This window comes from Carettochelys insculpta, chromosome 2, assembly GCF_033958435.1.
Source record: "Carettochelys insculpta isolate YL-2023 chromosome 2, ASM3395843v1, whole genome shotgun sequence".
Lineage (NCBI taxonomy): Eukaryota > Metazoa > Chordata > Testudines > Carettochelyidae > Carettochelys > Carettochelys insculpta.
Genome location: NC_134138.1, coordinates 120927612 through 120944637, shown reverse-complemented (window position 1 = coordinate 120944637; position 17026 = coordinate 120927612). Strand labels below are relative to the sequence as shown.

The following is a 17026-nucleotide window of genomic DNA, read 5'->3' as shown; positions in this document are numbered from 1 at the left end:
CGCATTGCGTTGAAAGACATCTGTAGAGCGGTGACCTGGTCATCCTACGACACCTTCGCCAAGCATTATGCCCTACATCGGGTATTCGAAGAGGATACCCGTCTGTCGACAGCAGTCCTTTCGGGGGCAAGCTGCACATAAACCGATTACCCATCTCCTTTCTTGGGTTACTGCTAGGTAGTCACCTATTGTGGAGCACCCACGGGGACACTCGATGAAGAAAGAGAAGTTACTCGCCGTAGTAACAATGGTTCTTCGAGATGTGTCCCCGTGGGTGCTCCACCACCCGCCCATCCTCCCCACTTCGGATCTCTGTCTAGTGTCTTTCAGGAGCATCCGAAGCGGTTGGTCAAGGAACTGGCGGGGACCGGATCGCGTATGTGGCTGGGGACGTGCAAGGGAGCAGTGCGCGCCGGTGCATGCGCGATCCAGGAGAAACTGCTGGAAGATTTCTGATTTGTGGCGCCGGGCGAGCCCAACGCCTATTGTAGAGCACCGACGGGGACACATCTCGAAGAACCATCGTTACTACGGTGAGTAACTTCTCTTTTTTAAGACATGGCACTTCCCTATTGGCCTTTATTTGAATTTTTAAATTTGAACTTGATGGTATACCCAGCCAGTTTTGGCGATATTATATTGATATTAGTGCTCCCTAAATCAAGCTAATGATATTTACAATGAAGATAGTCACATTGTAATATCAAGCTAACTGCCTTAAATTTGAATTTATCTCATAGTGTAGACATAGCCTCAATTATGTTTTTGTATACCTGGTCGAAAGGTTTTGCTCTTCTTCCAATGTGGCATGTACATAAATTTCAAAACTTGAAAGTTTCTGCAAAAACTGAATTGTTCTCTAGAGAGCTCTAATACATATTTAAATATAATCCCTGTTCTTCAAGCAAGTAAGTTGTGCTTTTTCCAGGCTACCACTAGAGGCTGCTCAAATACATGTACTCAGAAATGGTTGGCTGTAGCAGACCTCTTAAGGGAAAAAATAAAAGGAGAGTGTGTGCAAAATCTAATTGGCTTGGTTTTATTACATGATTTCCTCTTCTTTTAAAACAGAAAGACCACTAGTAAAATAGTACCTCCCTGTAAATTACACTAGTGGGAGATCTGTTGCGTGTTAGTAAATTTTGCAAATAAGTGAAGTTATTTAAAAATAATTTAATGCATCGGTTTTATTTTAAAATTGGGATTCATTATACTTCATGAGCTAGTACTATAAATGCTTTTTTCACAGCATATTAGTTTTTCAGAAGTAGCAAAATATTTTAATTGTGTGTCTGTGAAATCTTTGTTAGGTGGTAGGGTGGATTACTTACTGCGGAGTTATAAAGTGTGTGGAATGAGAAGGTTATACACTTACGCTATTTCATGGTGGTATGTGAAGTTGAAATTGCATGTTTTATTTGGGTCACGTACAGGCACTCAAGCTAGGGAACGCCAGGTACATAATTCCCATGAATTACAATATATACACAAAGATGGCTCTTAATTACAAAAATATAAAATATTCAAATCCTGGAATTTTAGGAAAATACTTGGACAAAACTTTTAAAGCTATATTTAGTCTGTGTCTACACTATGAGATAAAATCCAATTTGGAGGAGTTAGCTCATATTAAAATGTCACTGTTTTCACAGTTAATACTGTTAGCTCAGTTTATTGACCCATAATACCGATAACAAAATATCAATATTACAGGATGGGTATAGCATCAGTTTGAATTTAAAATCTCAAATCAAAGCTAGTGTGGAAGCGCCATGTCTTTTATTAAAATTTATTAGCCTCCAGACGTGTCCTGTATGTATCCCACAAAGCTATGCAGTGACCTTCCATGTATGGCTGCTTTGTTGTACACTGCTCTCCGTCCAGGTGCACAGGAAGAAAATCATAAGAAGTCCACAAAGTTTTGATTGAATTTTAATTAGAATTTGAATTGGAATTCAGCAGTGCCCAGCCCTGCAAATATAAATGGTGCCCGTTATGAACAAATTCCTTTTCCCATCACATTGCACCGCATCAGGAGCAATGGCATTGTTAGCCATCTACTGCAATCATGAGCACTCAGGGTGGTGATCTGCCTAGTAGTTCTCAGGGTTGCAAGAGAGTCTCAGCATGCACCTCCAGGACATTCTGGATCTTCTTGTGATGTGGGGGAGACCAGTTGGCAGTGAAGAGACTGCAGGTGGCCAAGGGAAACGTGGCAATCTATAATCGGATGTTGTGTAAGATGACCGCCTAAGGTTATCCCCAGGACTCAATGCAATGCCGGGTGAAGGTGAATAAACTCCAGCAGGCCTATCAAAAGGTCTGGGAAGCCAGCCAGCAGTCGGGGCAGCTCCACATATGTGCCGTTATTATGAACAGCTGCATGTGCTTATGGAGAGCAACCCCATCACAGAGCTCAGTCTGAATCACGACCCTTATGGAGGCCCTGGTATGTAGTTGAGAGTGAGCCTAGAGGAGCTGGGTACCCTGGAGGAAGAGGGCAATGGAGAGGAAGAAGGGGGAATGAGCAAGGGCCCAAGGAAGTTCTGCCTGCAAGCCCTGAGCTCTTCACCCATAGACCTGGAACGGGGCCCCTCCACACCGGTTGCCGAGCACCCTGGACCAAGCAGTTGGGGTGAGTATTTATTCCGTGTGCTAGAAGCAGGTTGGGGGTGGGTATAAGTGTAGGGTTGTGTATGTGTATAGGTTTGCTAGCTATATGGTTCTGTGCCCCTCAGAACAGTGTATTAATGTTTCTTGGGATGGAGTGCTTCTCCTTTTTTTGGAGATCTCTTTGAAGGCCTCATCCAGGCACTCTTGTATGTTTTTCACGAGGTTCTTGGGCAGGCATGACTTGTTGCAGCTTTCACAGTAGCGCAGCTTACCATTCCAGGCAACCAGATAGTGATCTTGTATCATGGTGCCACACAGCATTTTAGCAGATTTTCCAGGCTTTTGGTCACACAGCATGAGTAGGTGTTCTTTCTCCATATCTGTTAGTTTTAGGAGAGTGATGTCTTCTTTGGCACCCTGCAGAAGCACAGGAATTTGCATCCTTTTTTTAAAATCCACACTTCCTGCCCCTTTACATTTGCCTACAGCAGCCAGCGAGTGCTCCCTTCCCCACCCACCCGCCCAAAGTGATTTGCAGGCTCAGCGGGGCTTCTCCCCCTCCCCATGTCCCATTTCCAACCAGCATTTATTTTTATTTTTCAGGAATCCACCACACTCTGCGGCTGCTGTGCTCTGCTGGGTGTCTCCCCTCTCACGTCCCTTTCCACCCAGCTTTTCTTCTTTTCAGGACTCACTGGTGCCACGTGGCAGCCTTGCCATGCTGGGTGTTTCCCCTCCTGTGTTCCTTTACACCCAGCTTTTTTTTGGATTGTTTATTTTTAGTTTTGATTTACTTTTATTATACATCAAAACCATTCCCCCCCTCACCCACACAGGTATCCATGCAGCTGTAATCAAACCGTTCCCCACTATTCCCTCTATGCAGCTTGGTCACTGGGGAGGATTGCTGCAGGAGTGGCTGAAAAAAATTTTTTCCCCTGCCCCAGGACACCTGGCCAGAGCACATAGTGGCTTCCCCTGCTTTGCAGCCCTTTCCTTCCCCCCAAAAGTGGACAATTGCCTAAAGCTTATCAAGTTCACAAAGACATGCTGGATAAGCGATGGCAAATGATGTATTGTGAAATGCATGCTTGCTATCCCATCTTTAATAAGCCTTCAGTGGCCTTCAAAAAGTTAACTTTCCCTGACAGTAGACATAGAGACCCATTCATTCCATTTCAAAGCACATGATGTGAATTGTCTTAATCTGACCATCATTTTTCCATACCCAACGCCCAGCATAGCAGAGAGGAACAGAAGAAGAAAGAAGTGCAAGCAGGATGTTATCCTGAAGCACATGGAGAGGAATGAAGCTGAGCACACCACGCTGACAAAGGACACTGCTCAGTGGCATCAGAGTCAAACTGAGTTGCAGAAGAGAGTGCTTTATTTGCAGCAAAAGCAAGTGGCCAAGCAAAATGCGGCCATGGTAAAGCGCGTAACAGCAGTTACAGAGCAGACAGAGGTCCTGCGCTCCCTGTTGCAGCTGCAGAGGAACTCCCAACATATCGGCCCAGGAGCTGTTACCTGCTGCCCAGAGTCCCCTGAAGAGAGGTTGCCTGCGCCTGGTCTTCACAGTCCTCAGATGTGGGGAGGGAAGGAGAGGATATCCTGCCGCTGCAGCCCCAAGGGCCACTGCAAAAGGCTATTCAGGCACACTTGGGAAGGTTTCTTTTCCTGGTCACTTAAACCTCTCCTCCCTACCAAAGTAAAATCATTCCTTTGAGCTGGGTGTGATTTTGTGGCATGCAGGTGTGGGGGGAAACACAAATCAAACTGGGCGGTTGGGGGAGGGCTGAAGGTACAGCTGCCCGCTGATACTCCCAGGTCTGCAGTGGACACGTGGCTGAGGGAACTAGGCGGTTGGGGGAGGGCTGAAGGCACAGCTGCCTGCCAGATGCATCCTACTTACTGCAACTTAACCCCCTCCCACCAAGTGAAAGAATTCATTCGTTAAGACACGGTGTGATTTATTGACATTATGTCAGAGAAATACATCAGTAGCACGTGTGTTACAGATCATTCATGAAGCTATCTTTTAAAGCATCCCTTATAGGTGCTGCCTCAGCATGGCTGCTGATGAATGGTTGTATAGGCAGCTGCGAGTAAGCCCTGCCTATGGCCTCTGCTTCAGAATTCCAGATGGATGGGAAAGTCTCCCCTGGGATTCACAGGTGTTGCGCAAAATAGCGCATGCTGTAGTAACACTGGGGACATTAGTTTCAGAAAGGCCCAAATGGGTCAGAAAGCGTCTGAACCTTGCTTTTAAACGACCAAAGGTGCATTCCACCAGCGTTCTGCACCTGCTAGATCTGTGATTGAAGTTTTCCTTGCTGTGGTGGAGGGCTCATGTGTAGGGCTTCATAAGACAAAGGAGCAGAGGGTAGTCGGGGTTGCCCAGTGTAACAGTAGGCATCCCTACGTTGCCAATCATGATTTTCTGATTGGGGGAAAAAATCCCATCCAGGAGCTTTCTGTGCAGTCCAGAATTTTGGAAGATGCATGTGTCATGAACCCTCCCTGACCTTGGTGATCTACTAATGCCTGCAACACCATTGAGAAATACCCCATTCGCTTTATATACTAGGAGGCCAGGTGTTCTGGGGCCATGATGGGGATCTATTGCTCCACCACCATTAGGAAACCCTGGGGCACCAAAGCCATCCACTATGGCCTCTCTACATCTCCCATAGTCACAGTTGTCCTGAGGAGATGCCAACAGATTGCATGGGCTACATGCATCATCACAGACCCCACTGTAGATCTGCCCAACCCGAATTGATTTGCCACTGACTGCTAACTATTGGGCATTGAAAACTTCCACAGGGTGATTGCCACTCGCTTCCATATTTGTTAAAGCCAGCCTCATTCTTGTGTTGCTTCGCTTCAGGGAGAGAGGGCCAGCAGATCACAAAGTTCCCTAAAAGTGGACTTAAGCATGCAAAAGTTCTGCACCCACTGCTGGTTGTTCCACTACTCCAAAACCATGTGGTCCCGCCAGCGTGTGCTGGTCTCATGGGTCCAAAACCGCTGCTCCACTGTCACCAGTGCATCCAGGGCAGTTAGCAGCTGAGAGTTCTTGGACTGCAGTGGGAGATTTGCTCTTCCAAACCATCTTCGTCGTCATCACCGTTATGATACTGAACCATCACTGAGCTTTGTAATTGAAGGCAAAATTGCACGACAGCCACTGTGGTTGCCGAACCTGTGTGTACTATGAGCTGAAGCATTTGGGGATCCATTCTTGCATTGGAATGCCACAGCAGGAAATGGCGTGATCGCCAGTTCATTTTTGAGCAGTTACTGGTGTTCTGAATTCTGGGACAGTGCTTTGCATTATGGGATTCAAGCATGAAATGCTCACAACCAACAGGAGCTAAGGCACTGCGGGGTACATACCCACAATGCAGTGTTCACATTGTCAAGCTTGTACCGGGCAATGGGGATGGGGAAACTTGACATGGAAAAAATGTGAGTTGAATTTCAAGAAGTTTTGTGGACACTTAATTTGAATTCATAATATCAAGGTTAAATAATTGAATTTATTAAAAAGTCACTTAATCTCATAGTGTAGATGCAGCCTTAGTATCAAATCTGCTACCTATTGGAAACTGCGTTTTAATAGTTTCTGTTTTCCTACTATAAGCAGAAATTGGTAATCATTTGAAGTTCTACAAGCAGAGTGTTTATATAGGCCTTTGTCTGCTGTGTAGCATACATGTACTCTGAGGTTAGCAGCTGTTTGTCTTCTATTTAAATGCCATGTGTATTGTATGGTTTTTTTGCATCTGCAAATGGCCAGATTGTCAAAAATGAAAAGTTTTCTTCATATTTATTTAAAGATTAAATGATTGCACACTTTGTGGTTTACATTTTAAAAATTGGACCTTTACATATTGATGATTTTACTGCTATATCCTTAGGGGGAAAGGCAAGTGATATTGTGCCTATTTAGCTCATAAACCATATGAGGGGTGATTAAAAGACTTGAACTTTTGAGCTTAGTCTTTTTTTCTACGTGGGGATGTGATAAAGCTCTATAAAATCATTATAGGTATGGAGAAAGTGAAAAACACTTTCACTGTTCTGGAAGTGCTGTTTTTGGGGAAAACAACAAGCAATGTAGACAGGGTTCATTCAAAAGGAAATGCCGTTTTCGAAAGAACCCTTCTTCCTGAAAAATATGAGGGATTACCTCACCTAGTTCATTTCCTTCCTCTCCTCCATCGCTTTTCAGTGTCTTACATGACAGGTCATCCATGCCACGAAAAGTGTAAAAGTGCGTTAGTGCATGTGTTAGTGTGTTAGTTCACAACAGATTAATCCGTACACAGGTTACCCACTGGTTTGTCCTCAGAACTGTGTGCATTCTCCAAGCATATGACAGTAGCAGCAGTTCATATGCATGTCTTTGGAGTGCACTTTTGTTTCTGCCTAGATAATTGATTAGAAGAAGGAATATCAAAAGCAACTGTTCAAAACAGCATCCTTTCCCAAAATCTGTTCTCATCTGGGGTTAAAGATGAATCTTGAGAAACGGACAACTATCAACACAACAAATTAATTTTATAGGAGCAGAACTTAACAGCATACCCATGGTTGCTTTCCTCCTAATGGACAGGTTTAAGATGTGTGAAAACCCCAAAGTTGACCCGAAGACAACAGTACATTCTTGATATCAGCTTCTGGGGGCATGTGGCCTTGGACGTCTGCATTTTCAGCATGCCAGATTTCACCTCAGATGTCTTCACTTAGTATAGTGTACAAGCACATGCTCGCTAGACTTGCTGATGTGCTCACCTGCACAAGAACTTCAGGTCCTGCATTGGTGGATAGCTCTCTGGAGTATCTGTGAATGGGCTCTTGTCACCAGAGCCAATAATGATTGTTGTAAAAGAGGCAGGGAGGTTGCCATGTTAGTCTGCGTCTTCACAAAACAAAAAAGCAGTCCTGTAGCATTTTAAAAACTGACTAACAATATCACCTAATAAATTATTTTGTTAGTCTTTAAAGTGCTACAGGACTGCTTTTTTTTTGTTTTGTAACAGAGGCAAACACCATGGACTAGACTGCCTGTCTGTGACAAGTTTTTAGGCTCATATACTACAAAGTCACATGACTCTCCCCTCCATATAAATGTATTGGAGTATGGAACATTCATTGAGCCTGTGAGATTTCATTCTACCATCAGGAATCAGGTGATTCTATGATCCGTCTGCTTTTCCCACTACTTTGACACTTCAGAGCTGTTGTTTGAGGCTTTTTGCAAACAGACAGGCATCTGTGATACTTGGCTCATGTTTTTGTGTTTTCTTTGCAACCAGAAGAACTAGAGACTTACATTTTTGTGAAATGATGGCTGAGGCTCCAGAGAACAACTGAGAGGCCAATATGGAGCCCCATTCTTTGTCTTTGTTCTTCAGGGGTTCCACCACAGATGGTACACTGCATGCTTCACGAAATACATGAATACTGTGTGTATTTTATTTTATATTTTTCATTTTCAGCCGTATGTCTCTTTCTCCTGAACACCCAAAAGGGAGAGATTTCACTGCTGAATCACTTCTCTGCTCTTTTCCCTGCTTGTTGTTTTGCATGGGGGTTACTACAGCCTTCAGTTACCCCAGAGAAAAGGGTTAGGATGTGCTTTTGTTGCTGGAATTCAGTGCTTCTTGAGTTGTTTCTGTTCTCATCCCCCATTACATGCAAGGTTCCTTGTCTCCAGCTTTGGGAGGACTGGTCAGCAGCCAGGTTACCCAGTGTGGCAGATTGTAGGCAATATGTGTCTGGATCAAACTCCATTATGTTTTGTGAACTTTATTTTGGTTATAACCTATACAGTAAACCCCTGAAATATGTGACTTTGAGTTGTGCTTCACTTGTGTTAATGCAGGTTAAGTGCAACTCGAAGCTGATCTGCGGTTGTCTGCCTGCCCAGCTTCCCCAGACTGAGGGAGGCCAGGCAGGCAGCCACACTGCTGCGGCTTCTCGCTGGTTTCCCCCAGCTGGGAGAAGAGGGGAGAAGCCACCCCTGGCTTCCAGAGTGACAAGGAGCCAGGAAACTGACCAGCAATGTGCTGGTCAGTTTCCCGGCTCCCGCCATCAGAGGGCAGTCAGGAGCAAGGCTGCCTGGTCAGTTTCCTGGTTCCCCCACGTTGTGCAGGACATTCGACTTTTGTGGGGGTTGGGAGAACGCAACCTCCGTTAAGCTGGGGGTCTACTGTACTGTATCTTCACTTTTGCAATGTAGTATTTCCTCTCATCTGGGACACCCATGTAGTATTTGAAGAAATGCCTTCACCTCACACAGAGGCTAGTAATGGGAAGTCAGCAGGATCCCACAGCCTTGATCGTCCTTCAGTCAAACAGTTTCTCCCTAGTATGTTAGGCTTCCTGGAATTCAGAGAAATTAATTTTCTCACTTTGGAACCCAAGGTCGAGATTTTAAAGTTTACCTGGGAGGTCACCTGACAGAAGGGTCCAGACCTTCAAGAGTCAGCTTATTTGAGTCTATGGCTGTTGTGGCCCATCCATTGAACAGAAAGAGAAGTGTGAATAAGTGGAGTGGGATGGAAGAAGGTTCTGGAACTCTTGAAAGAACACTAACCAAAATCCAACACACTGAGTGCTGACTATAGTGGAGAGATGGGTTTTATGTGCAGATATTGTGGTGTTTTTCACTAGATTTGTAATTTTTGTGGTTTGTCCAATAATTAAACTGTAGTTTAGATGTTTCTTTGCAAAGTCTGTGTGTTCTATTTGGTGTAGCTGTCACAAGGTCCACAGTGAGTCATTTCTGAAAATGGCGAACTGGAGCCAATGAGAACCATGAGGTTCTAGGGCCATGTGCCTTTTAGGTAAACAAATTGTCACGGGCCTGCTAGCAGCTTTCCCAAAGTGTGCCTATGGCCCACTTGAAAAATACTGCTGCAAATAGAAATGTATATGTGGTGGAACTCTGATACTGCCTGGTTTCCCCCTAGTGGGAAGTCTTTGGTAGGGCAGCATGGGTCTTGGGTCATGGTCAAGTATCTGGATGCTGGGAGTATGCCTAAGAGGCTGGACTAAAGAGGTTTAGATGCTGCTCATATTTAGTAGGCTTTAAAACACATGGAATCCAAAGGTGGAATCCAGTACAGCAGCCTGGCATATTGACCACAAGGGGCAAGTATTAGCTAAGCTTCATGTGTGTTTCTTTTCTTACAGCCCAGCTAGAGGTGAACTTTGAGGAAATGGAAAATCATCTGTTGCATCTTGAAGATCTGTGTGGACAGTGTGAGTTGGAAAGGTGCAAACATATGCAGGCACTGCGGCTGGAGAACTACAAAAAAACAAAAAGGTAACTAAACTACAAATGCTCTGAATATTAACATAAAAATAACTATCAAATGATTAGTTTATAAATCTTTAGCTTTCCATGTAAAATGATTCTGATGTTTTTCCTTATCATAGATCCATTTTGTTGTCAAATAATTTGTAAATGTCAGTGTTAGCTGTGACATTTGACATGTGAGCTACAGAAGGTTCATTTAAGGTTCATGTGTTTTGCTGTTAATCACATGCAGAGTACGTGTTTGGAAAGATATCAGTGTATAATTAGTGTTTGGATGCAGGTAAAATGATTCCTCTGAGTTTCAGTTGTTATTGCCATAAGCAATAAGAATAAAGGCTGCATAAAGAAAATATTTAAAAACATTGAACTGTCAATTAACTGTCACTTAAAAAATTATTGGTTTTTATCTCAAACATTTATTTTTCGTACTTTCTAATTTACTGAATAGAAACTGGTTTTTTGCTCTTATCCACCTTCCATCTCTGCCTCTAAAAAGTGCTCTTCCAAATTGGCTATTGCTGCCACTATTGATCACTTACCGTGGTTTTAAATTGACTGTTCTATGCAACGTTGCACTTGCAGCAATAAATAGGAGTGGGTGCAGTCTTTAAACAACAACAAAACACAACATGGTCTAATTACTGTCTTGGTCTTAGTTTTATCAAGAGCATGTCTAAAAGAAGTCTTCTATTTTAAACTCAAAAAATCATGGTTTTGTCAGGTTTTTTTTTAATTGTTTCTTATTGTGGCAGAGCTAAGAGGAGTCAATTAATAGAAGCATCCTGTTATGCTAGGTTCTCTACAGACACACAATGAGAGATCGTTTCTGTTGCGACAAACAAACAAAAAAACAAAACACAATCTTGAGACCGCGAGCTGCTGAATGCTTACGTAATTATTTAACTTTACTACTGTGAATAGGTACATTGATTTTAATGAAATTATTTGTGACAGTAAAGTTAAATATACATGTAGATGTTGCAGAATTGAAACCTAAAGAAAAATAAATAAATAAATAAAAGGCTGGGACAAAAGAAGCATTATTAGTTCCATTAAGAACATGGGGAACTGAATCACAGATTGGTTAAGTGACTTGTCCAAGGTCATGCAGGAGGTTGATGGTACAGTTAGGAACTGATCCCAGATCTCCGTCTTTCCAGATTTGTGCTTTAAGCACAAAAGCATAATTTTGTTAGGTCTGGCAACTGATTATTTTTTTTAAATTACAATTATTCACAAGATTAAAAATAGTTGTGATTAATTTCAGTTTTGAATGCACTGTTAATAGAATACCATTTCTTTAAATATTTTTGGACATTTTCAAATTTATTTCAGTTGCAACACAGAATACAAAGTGTATAGTGTTTTCTTTATATTTATTTTTGTTTACAAATATTGTCACAGTATAAAAGATACAAGAAATTGTATGTTTTGCTTAGCCCCATTCAGGTACTCTAGTGAAATCTCTTTATCATGAAATTGCAGCTAACAAATGTAGAATTGTTGTTTTGTATTTGAGTGCAGTTACATAAACAAAATGTAAAACTTCAGCCGCCATTCCAGAGGACATGTTTCCATGTTGAGGGTGGGTTTTGCTCAATAACTATCCAGAGCAATGCACACTGATGAATATCAATTTCACTATCTGAATCAGATGATACCAACAGAAGGGTGATTTTTTTTTTTTTGGTGGGTCAGGTTCTGAATTTTCCAAGTCAGTAGTTCCCTTTTAGGACTTCTGACAGCATGCGCCATTCCTCTCAGATTTTAGAAAATACTTAGATTCTTAAATTTTGGGTCAAGTGCTGTAGCTGTGTTGAGAAGTCTCATATTGGTACCTTTCCCCCCCGCCCCCGCAAGTCTGCAGAAGTTGTTCTTAAATTGAACAACATATGCTGGTTCTTCTCCGAATGGTCCCCGTGGGTGCTCCACAATAGGTGTCGGGCTCGCCTGGCGCCGCAGATCGGAAATCTTCCAGCAGTTTCTCCTGGATCGTGCATGCGCCGGCGCGCGCCGCTCCCCTGCGCGCCCCCGGCTGCATGCGCAATCCAGTCCCCGCCAGTTCCTTCTCAGCCGCCATCGGCTGCAGACGGAATCCGCAAAGGCTAAGGCCAGAGTCAGATTAAATAGTGGGATTTTTCTATGTGTCATTTGTTGTTTTTGGTTATTAAACAAAAAAAAAAAGAGAGAGAAAGCAAAGACAGAGAATATCAGCAAAAACAAAGAAAAAAGAGAGGAGCGGAGAAGAGAAGAGCAGACATGAAGGCCATTTAGGCCGCCCGCTGCCCCGCAGGCAGGTGATCACTATTTGGGGTGAAAAGGCACGGATTAAGTGCTAAGTACCCTATTAACAGTAAAGGACTCACCGCAATGACCTCTTCAGGTTTTAAAAAGCGTGAGTCATGCCGTGAAGCTATGCCGGCCTCCGTGGGGCATAGCGAATGCATCCGATGCCTGGAGGAATCACAGGCTACCCAGAAGTGTTCTCACTGTGCTAAGCTCACAGCCAGGGCCAGGAAGGACAGAGCAATGAGGCGTAAAATGCTCTTGTTGATAAGGCTCTCCAGCCGGACTTGCTGGAGAAGCCTCACCCAGAAGGGCCCTCTGGGTTGCATAAGAGGAGGGCAGTTTTCTCTGTCCCCCTCAGTGCAGAAACGGAGGAAACTCTCCCTGGCTAGATCCTTGCCGGCGTTTGCAGCGAGCAGGACGTGCGGAGCACACAGCCCCCAGCCGCATACTCAGGCAAGTGGCAGCGCGGCAGCGCACGTGGCAGAGGCTGAGCCTCCGGTTATACAACAGCCGGCACGCGCGGCGCCTAGAGCATCAGCGAGGCAAGCGCCGGACCCGGTGGCACCGCAACAGGCGGCACCAGCACCAACGGTGCAGGGGCGCCAGGCATGGAGCCTGCAGGCACCGGAGGAGGATACCCGCACGGCACCGCAGCTGACGGTGCCGAGTGCAGCGCTGACAGCGGGGCCGAGATCCCCGGCACAGGAGGGGGCGGTGCCGGCCCCGCAGGGGAGGGGCAAGGCAAAATCAAAAGCCCGGCACCGCAGTCCATCTCCGGACAGGGCTGCGCTGCTGTTAGCACCAAGCCCTCCGCCTGTGATACACACACTGCTCCGAAGGCCTGTGTCTCCACTGGCCCATCCGGAACCTCCTTCTCCGTTCCTCCAACCAATGTCACCATGGCTTGGGCCACCTTCACCATTTCTGGGATTGGATACCCTGGAGTACTGTTACAAGCCAGTTTCACCTCTATCTGTGTCGTCCGGAGGTCTCGCTCTCCCAGACATCGGGGGTACACACCCCGTGAGTGGTCTCGGTCTCCATCCCCGGACCCTTGCCCATGCTGCCATGGTCGTCCTTATCATGCTGGACGCCTACACCCAGGGGCTGGTCCCCCCCAGCTGCTCAGTACCCCGGTGGGCACTCCCGATCGGGGACGGAAACACAGTTGTCTCAAGGGGAGTTAATTTTAGAACTCCGAGACTTTCCTTCGCAGTCCTCCAGCGAGCAAGTGTATCATCAACTGCAGGAGCCCAAGGGTTCAAGGGGGGTTTACCCTAGTGGTTCCTCCTCATCCTCCCCAGATGAGGCCATGGCCCCCGGGATGTCTCTCCCCAGGATGACCTTAAACCGTTTCAGGAGCTGTTTAAAAGGGTGGCTTCACGCAAGACATTCAAAGGGTGGAAGTGCAGGAGAAACATCACAAACTCCTGAAAAATTTGAGACCCCCCGGCTTCATCCAAAATTGCTATTCCGCTGGACGAAGCCATTCTGGAGTCAGCCATTACTATATGGCAGACTCTGGCCTCTGTTCCGCCTATGAACAAGAGAGCGGATAAGAAGTACTTTGTCCCCGCAAAGGGCATGGAGTTCCTCTTCAGTCACCCACAACCAAATTCTTTGGTGGTCGCGTCGTCCCAGCAGAGGTCAAAGGCTTCTCAGTACAAATCGGGGGGATCGGACAAAGATGCTAAGAAGCTAGAGCTGTTTGGCAGGAAGGCTTACTCCCCTCATGGATTCACTTCCGGAAGACAAAAAGCTGGTGTTAAAGGTGATTGTTCAAGAGGGCTACACAGCATCGCGGACGGGAGTCCAGATTGCCCTGGACGAGGCGGACATGGCGGCACATTCAACGGCTACAGCAGTGGTCATGAGTAGAGAATCCTGGCCCCAGACGTCGGGTATCCTGAGGGACCTACAGGCGAAGATTGTGGACCTTCCCTTTGATACACAAAAGCTGTTTGCAGACGCAACCGACTCGGTCCCTCACTCCAGTAAGGACTCGAGGGCTACACTTAGAGCCTTGGGCATTTATACTCCCCCATGCAGGAGGGAAAAATTTTATCCTCAGCAAAGACGCTACGCTTACAACCACAGCGTGCTCAATATCAACGGGGCTACGGCCAAGGGCGCTATCAACTGCAGCAACGGTACAGAACTCCTAGGTGACGTTCTCAACAAAGCCGTATGCCCTCGGGTCAGGCCCAAAGGCAGCAAGTTTGACGGGTATGTCGGGGGCTACACTATCAATACCCTTGCTCAATGCCACTCTCATCTCATGTTCCATCATCGCCTCAGACCGTTCCACTCCCAATGGCAAAAGATCACCACAGACAAATGGGTGCTGGAGATCATAGCCACGGGTTACGTGATCCCCTTCCAGTCGCTTCCACCGATGAAGCCTCCCACCAGGCCTCACCTCAGGGACGCTGCCGCGAGGTAAGGCTCAAGCAAAAGGTGAATCACCTTATGTTCATAGGGGCGGTGGAAAGAGTGCCGGAATAAGTCCAGGGGTAGGTTTTTATTCACGCTACTTCCTACCAGAGAAGAAAACAGGAGACTGGAGGCCCATCTTAGATCTTCAGGGCCTCAACCATTACTTGCGCAAGCAACGTTTTCGGATGATCACAGTTGCCTTGATACTCACGGCACTGGACGATGGAGATTGGTTTGCAGCCCTCGACTTACAAGATGCTTTCTTTCATATAACAATCCACCCGGCACACAGACGCTTCCTCCGCTTCACGGTCAGCCAGGAGCGCTTCCAGCACAGGGTTCTTCCGTTCGGCCTCTCCTCGGCCCCCAGAGTCTTTACCAAAACCCTGGCAGTGGTGTCAGGCTACCTGCACAGACGGGGGGTGTTTATTTTTCCCATATCTGGGCGACTGCCTACTAAAAGGGGCCTCGAAGGCAGAGGTCTCACGCATGATACGTGTCACAGCGGACACGTTTTCTTCGCTGGGCCTAGTCATCAACCTCGCAAAGTCAAAGTCCGAACCCACACAACATGTAGAGTTCATAGGGGCATGCATAAACTCTATCACAGGAAGGGTGTACCTACCCGACGCCCGCTTCCGCGCCATCAGTTCGCTGGTGCAAGTCATCACATACAGCCCCACGGTGCCGGTCTTAACGTGCTTACAGCTGCTGGGCCACAGGGCGGCAGCGACGTTTGTGGTACAGAATGCCAGGTTGCACATGTGAAGCCTGCAGCATTGGCTGGCGAGCGTTTACAAACCGGCATCCCACACTGTCCACAGGGTGGTGTATCCCACAACAGAGGTGCGCAGATCCCTGGCATGGTGGGAATACCCCGAGAATCTGCTAGTGGGGGTGCCTTTTCACCAACCACAAATTTCTATTTTTCTTACTACCGACGCCTCCCACATAGCATGGGGAGCGCACATCGGCGACAAGGTAACGCAAGGGCTATGGTCCCCTGCGGAACAGTCACTGCACATAACCGTACTGGAGCTCAGAGCGGTGTTCAACGCCTGCAAACATTTTCAAGATTACCTTCATGGTAAAGTAGTCGGGATTCAATACCGACAATACCTCCGCTATGTTTTACATCAATCGACAAGGAGGAGCACGATCCCGTGCCCTATGTGCGGAAGCAGTCCGATTGTAGAATTGGTACATCGCCAACAACGTAACGTTGAAAGCCTCGTACTTGCTGGGCGCTCACACCATGAAAGCAGATCAGCTGAGCAGGCGCTTCGCAATCACGCACAAATGGCAGATCCGCTCCGATCTGCTACGGCGCATTTTTCGTACATGGGGGTTTCCCCAGATCGATCTGTTTGCCACCCCGTAAAACAAAAAGTGTCCCCAGTACTGCTCCAGGTCAGGAGTGGGGCGGAGGGTCCCTGGGGGACGCATTCATGTTTTCATGGAGGGGCTCCCTACTTTATGCGTTTCCCCGCAGCGCTTATCCACAAGGTCTTGCACAAAGCCAGAAGGGAGAGAGCTCGCATGATACTCGTAATCCCGCTTGGGATTGGCAGCAATGGTTTCCCTTGCTTCTGCGCATGTCGGACCACTCACTGCTCCCTCTACCGGTGGCGCCGGACTTACTCACGCAGGCTCAGGGGTCCCTAGTGCACCCGCACCCTCAGGGTCTGCACCTACAAGCATGGCTAATCCATGGCTTAGCTCCTTAAAGAGCACGTGTACAGAGGGAGTACAAGTCTTGGAACGTAGCCGAAGGACCTCCACCAGGAGGACTTACAAGCAGAAATGGACTCAATTCACAGCCTGGTGTTCCGCCCAGCAGTTAGCTCCCCTTGACGTTCCTATACCTGTAATACTAGAATACTTATTGGACATCAAGAGAGGCGGGCTTTCTCTATCCTCGCTAAAGGTCCACTTCGCCGCCATATCAGTCTTTCGGCATACAGAGGAAGGGCCCACAGTATTCGCCCATCCTATCATTACCAGGTTCTTGAAGGGGCTGGTAAACGTGTACCCCCCTCGGAAACCGCTTCCACCATCGTGGAATTTGGACTTGGTGCTCAGCACACTCACGGGTCCACCTTTTGAACCCTTAGCCACAGTTCCACTACGTCTCCTTACGATAAAAACAACCTTCCTCCTTGCAACTACGTCAGCCCTCAGGGTGAGCGAGCTCGTGGCAGTGATGGCAACGCCGCACTGCACAGTATTCTCAAAGGAGGCGGTAAGCTTAAGGCTGCATCCAGCCTTTGTTCCAAAAGTCTCTTTGGAGTCCAATCTTAACGAGCCAATAGTTTTACCCTCGTTTTACCCGAAGCCTCACAGCTCCGGCAAGGA

The 17026-nt window shown here is 46.6% G+C and overlaps 1 protein-coding gene across 1 annotated transcript in view; it reads left to right on the top strand.

Annotated features, from left to right (window-relative positions):
* Positions 1-17026, top strand: part of DTNBP1 (dystrobrevin binding protein 1) — a 128807-nt gene that overhangs the window by 30654 nt on the left and 81127 nt on the right. Inside the window, exon 6 of the mRNA XM_074987639.1 lies at positions 9820-9952. Coding sequence (XP_074843740.1) covers positions 9820-9952 — 133 coding nt within the window. The remainder of the gene's footprint in view (positions 1-9819; positions 9953-17026) is intronic.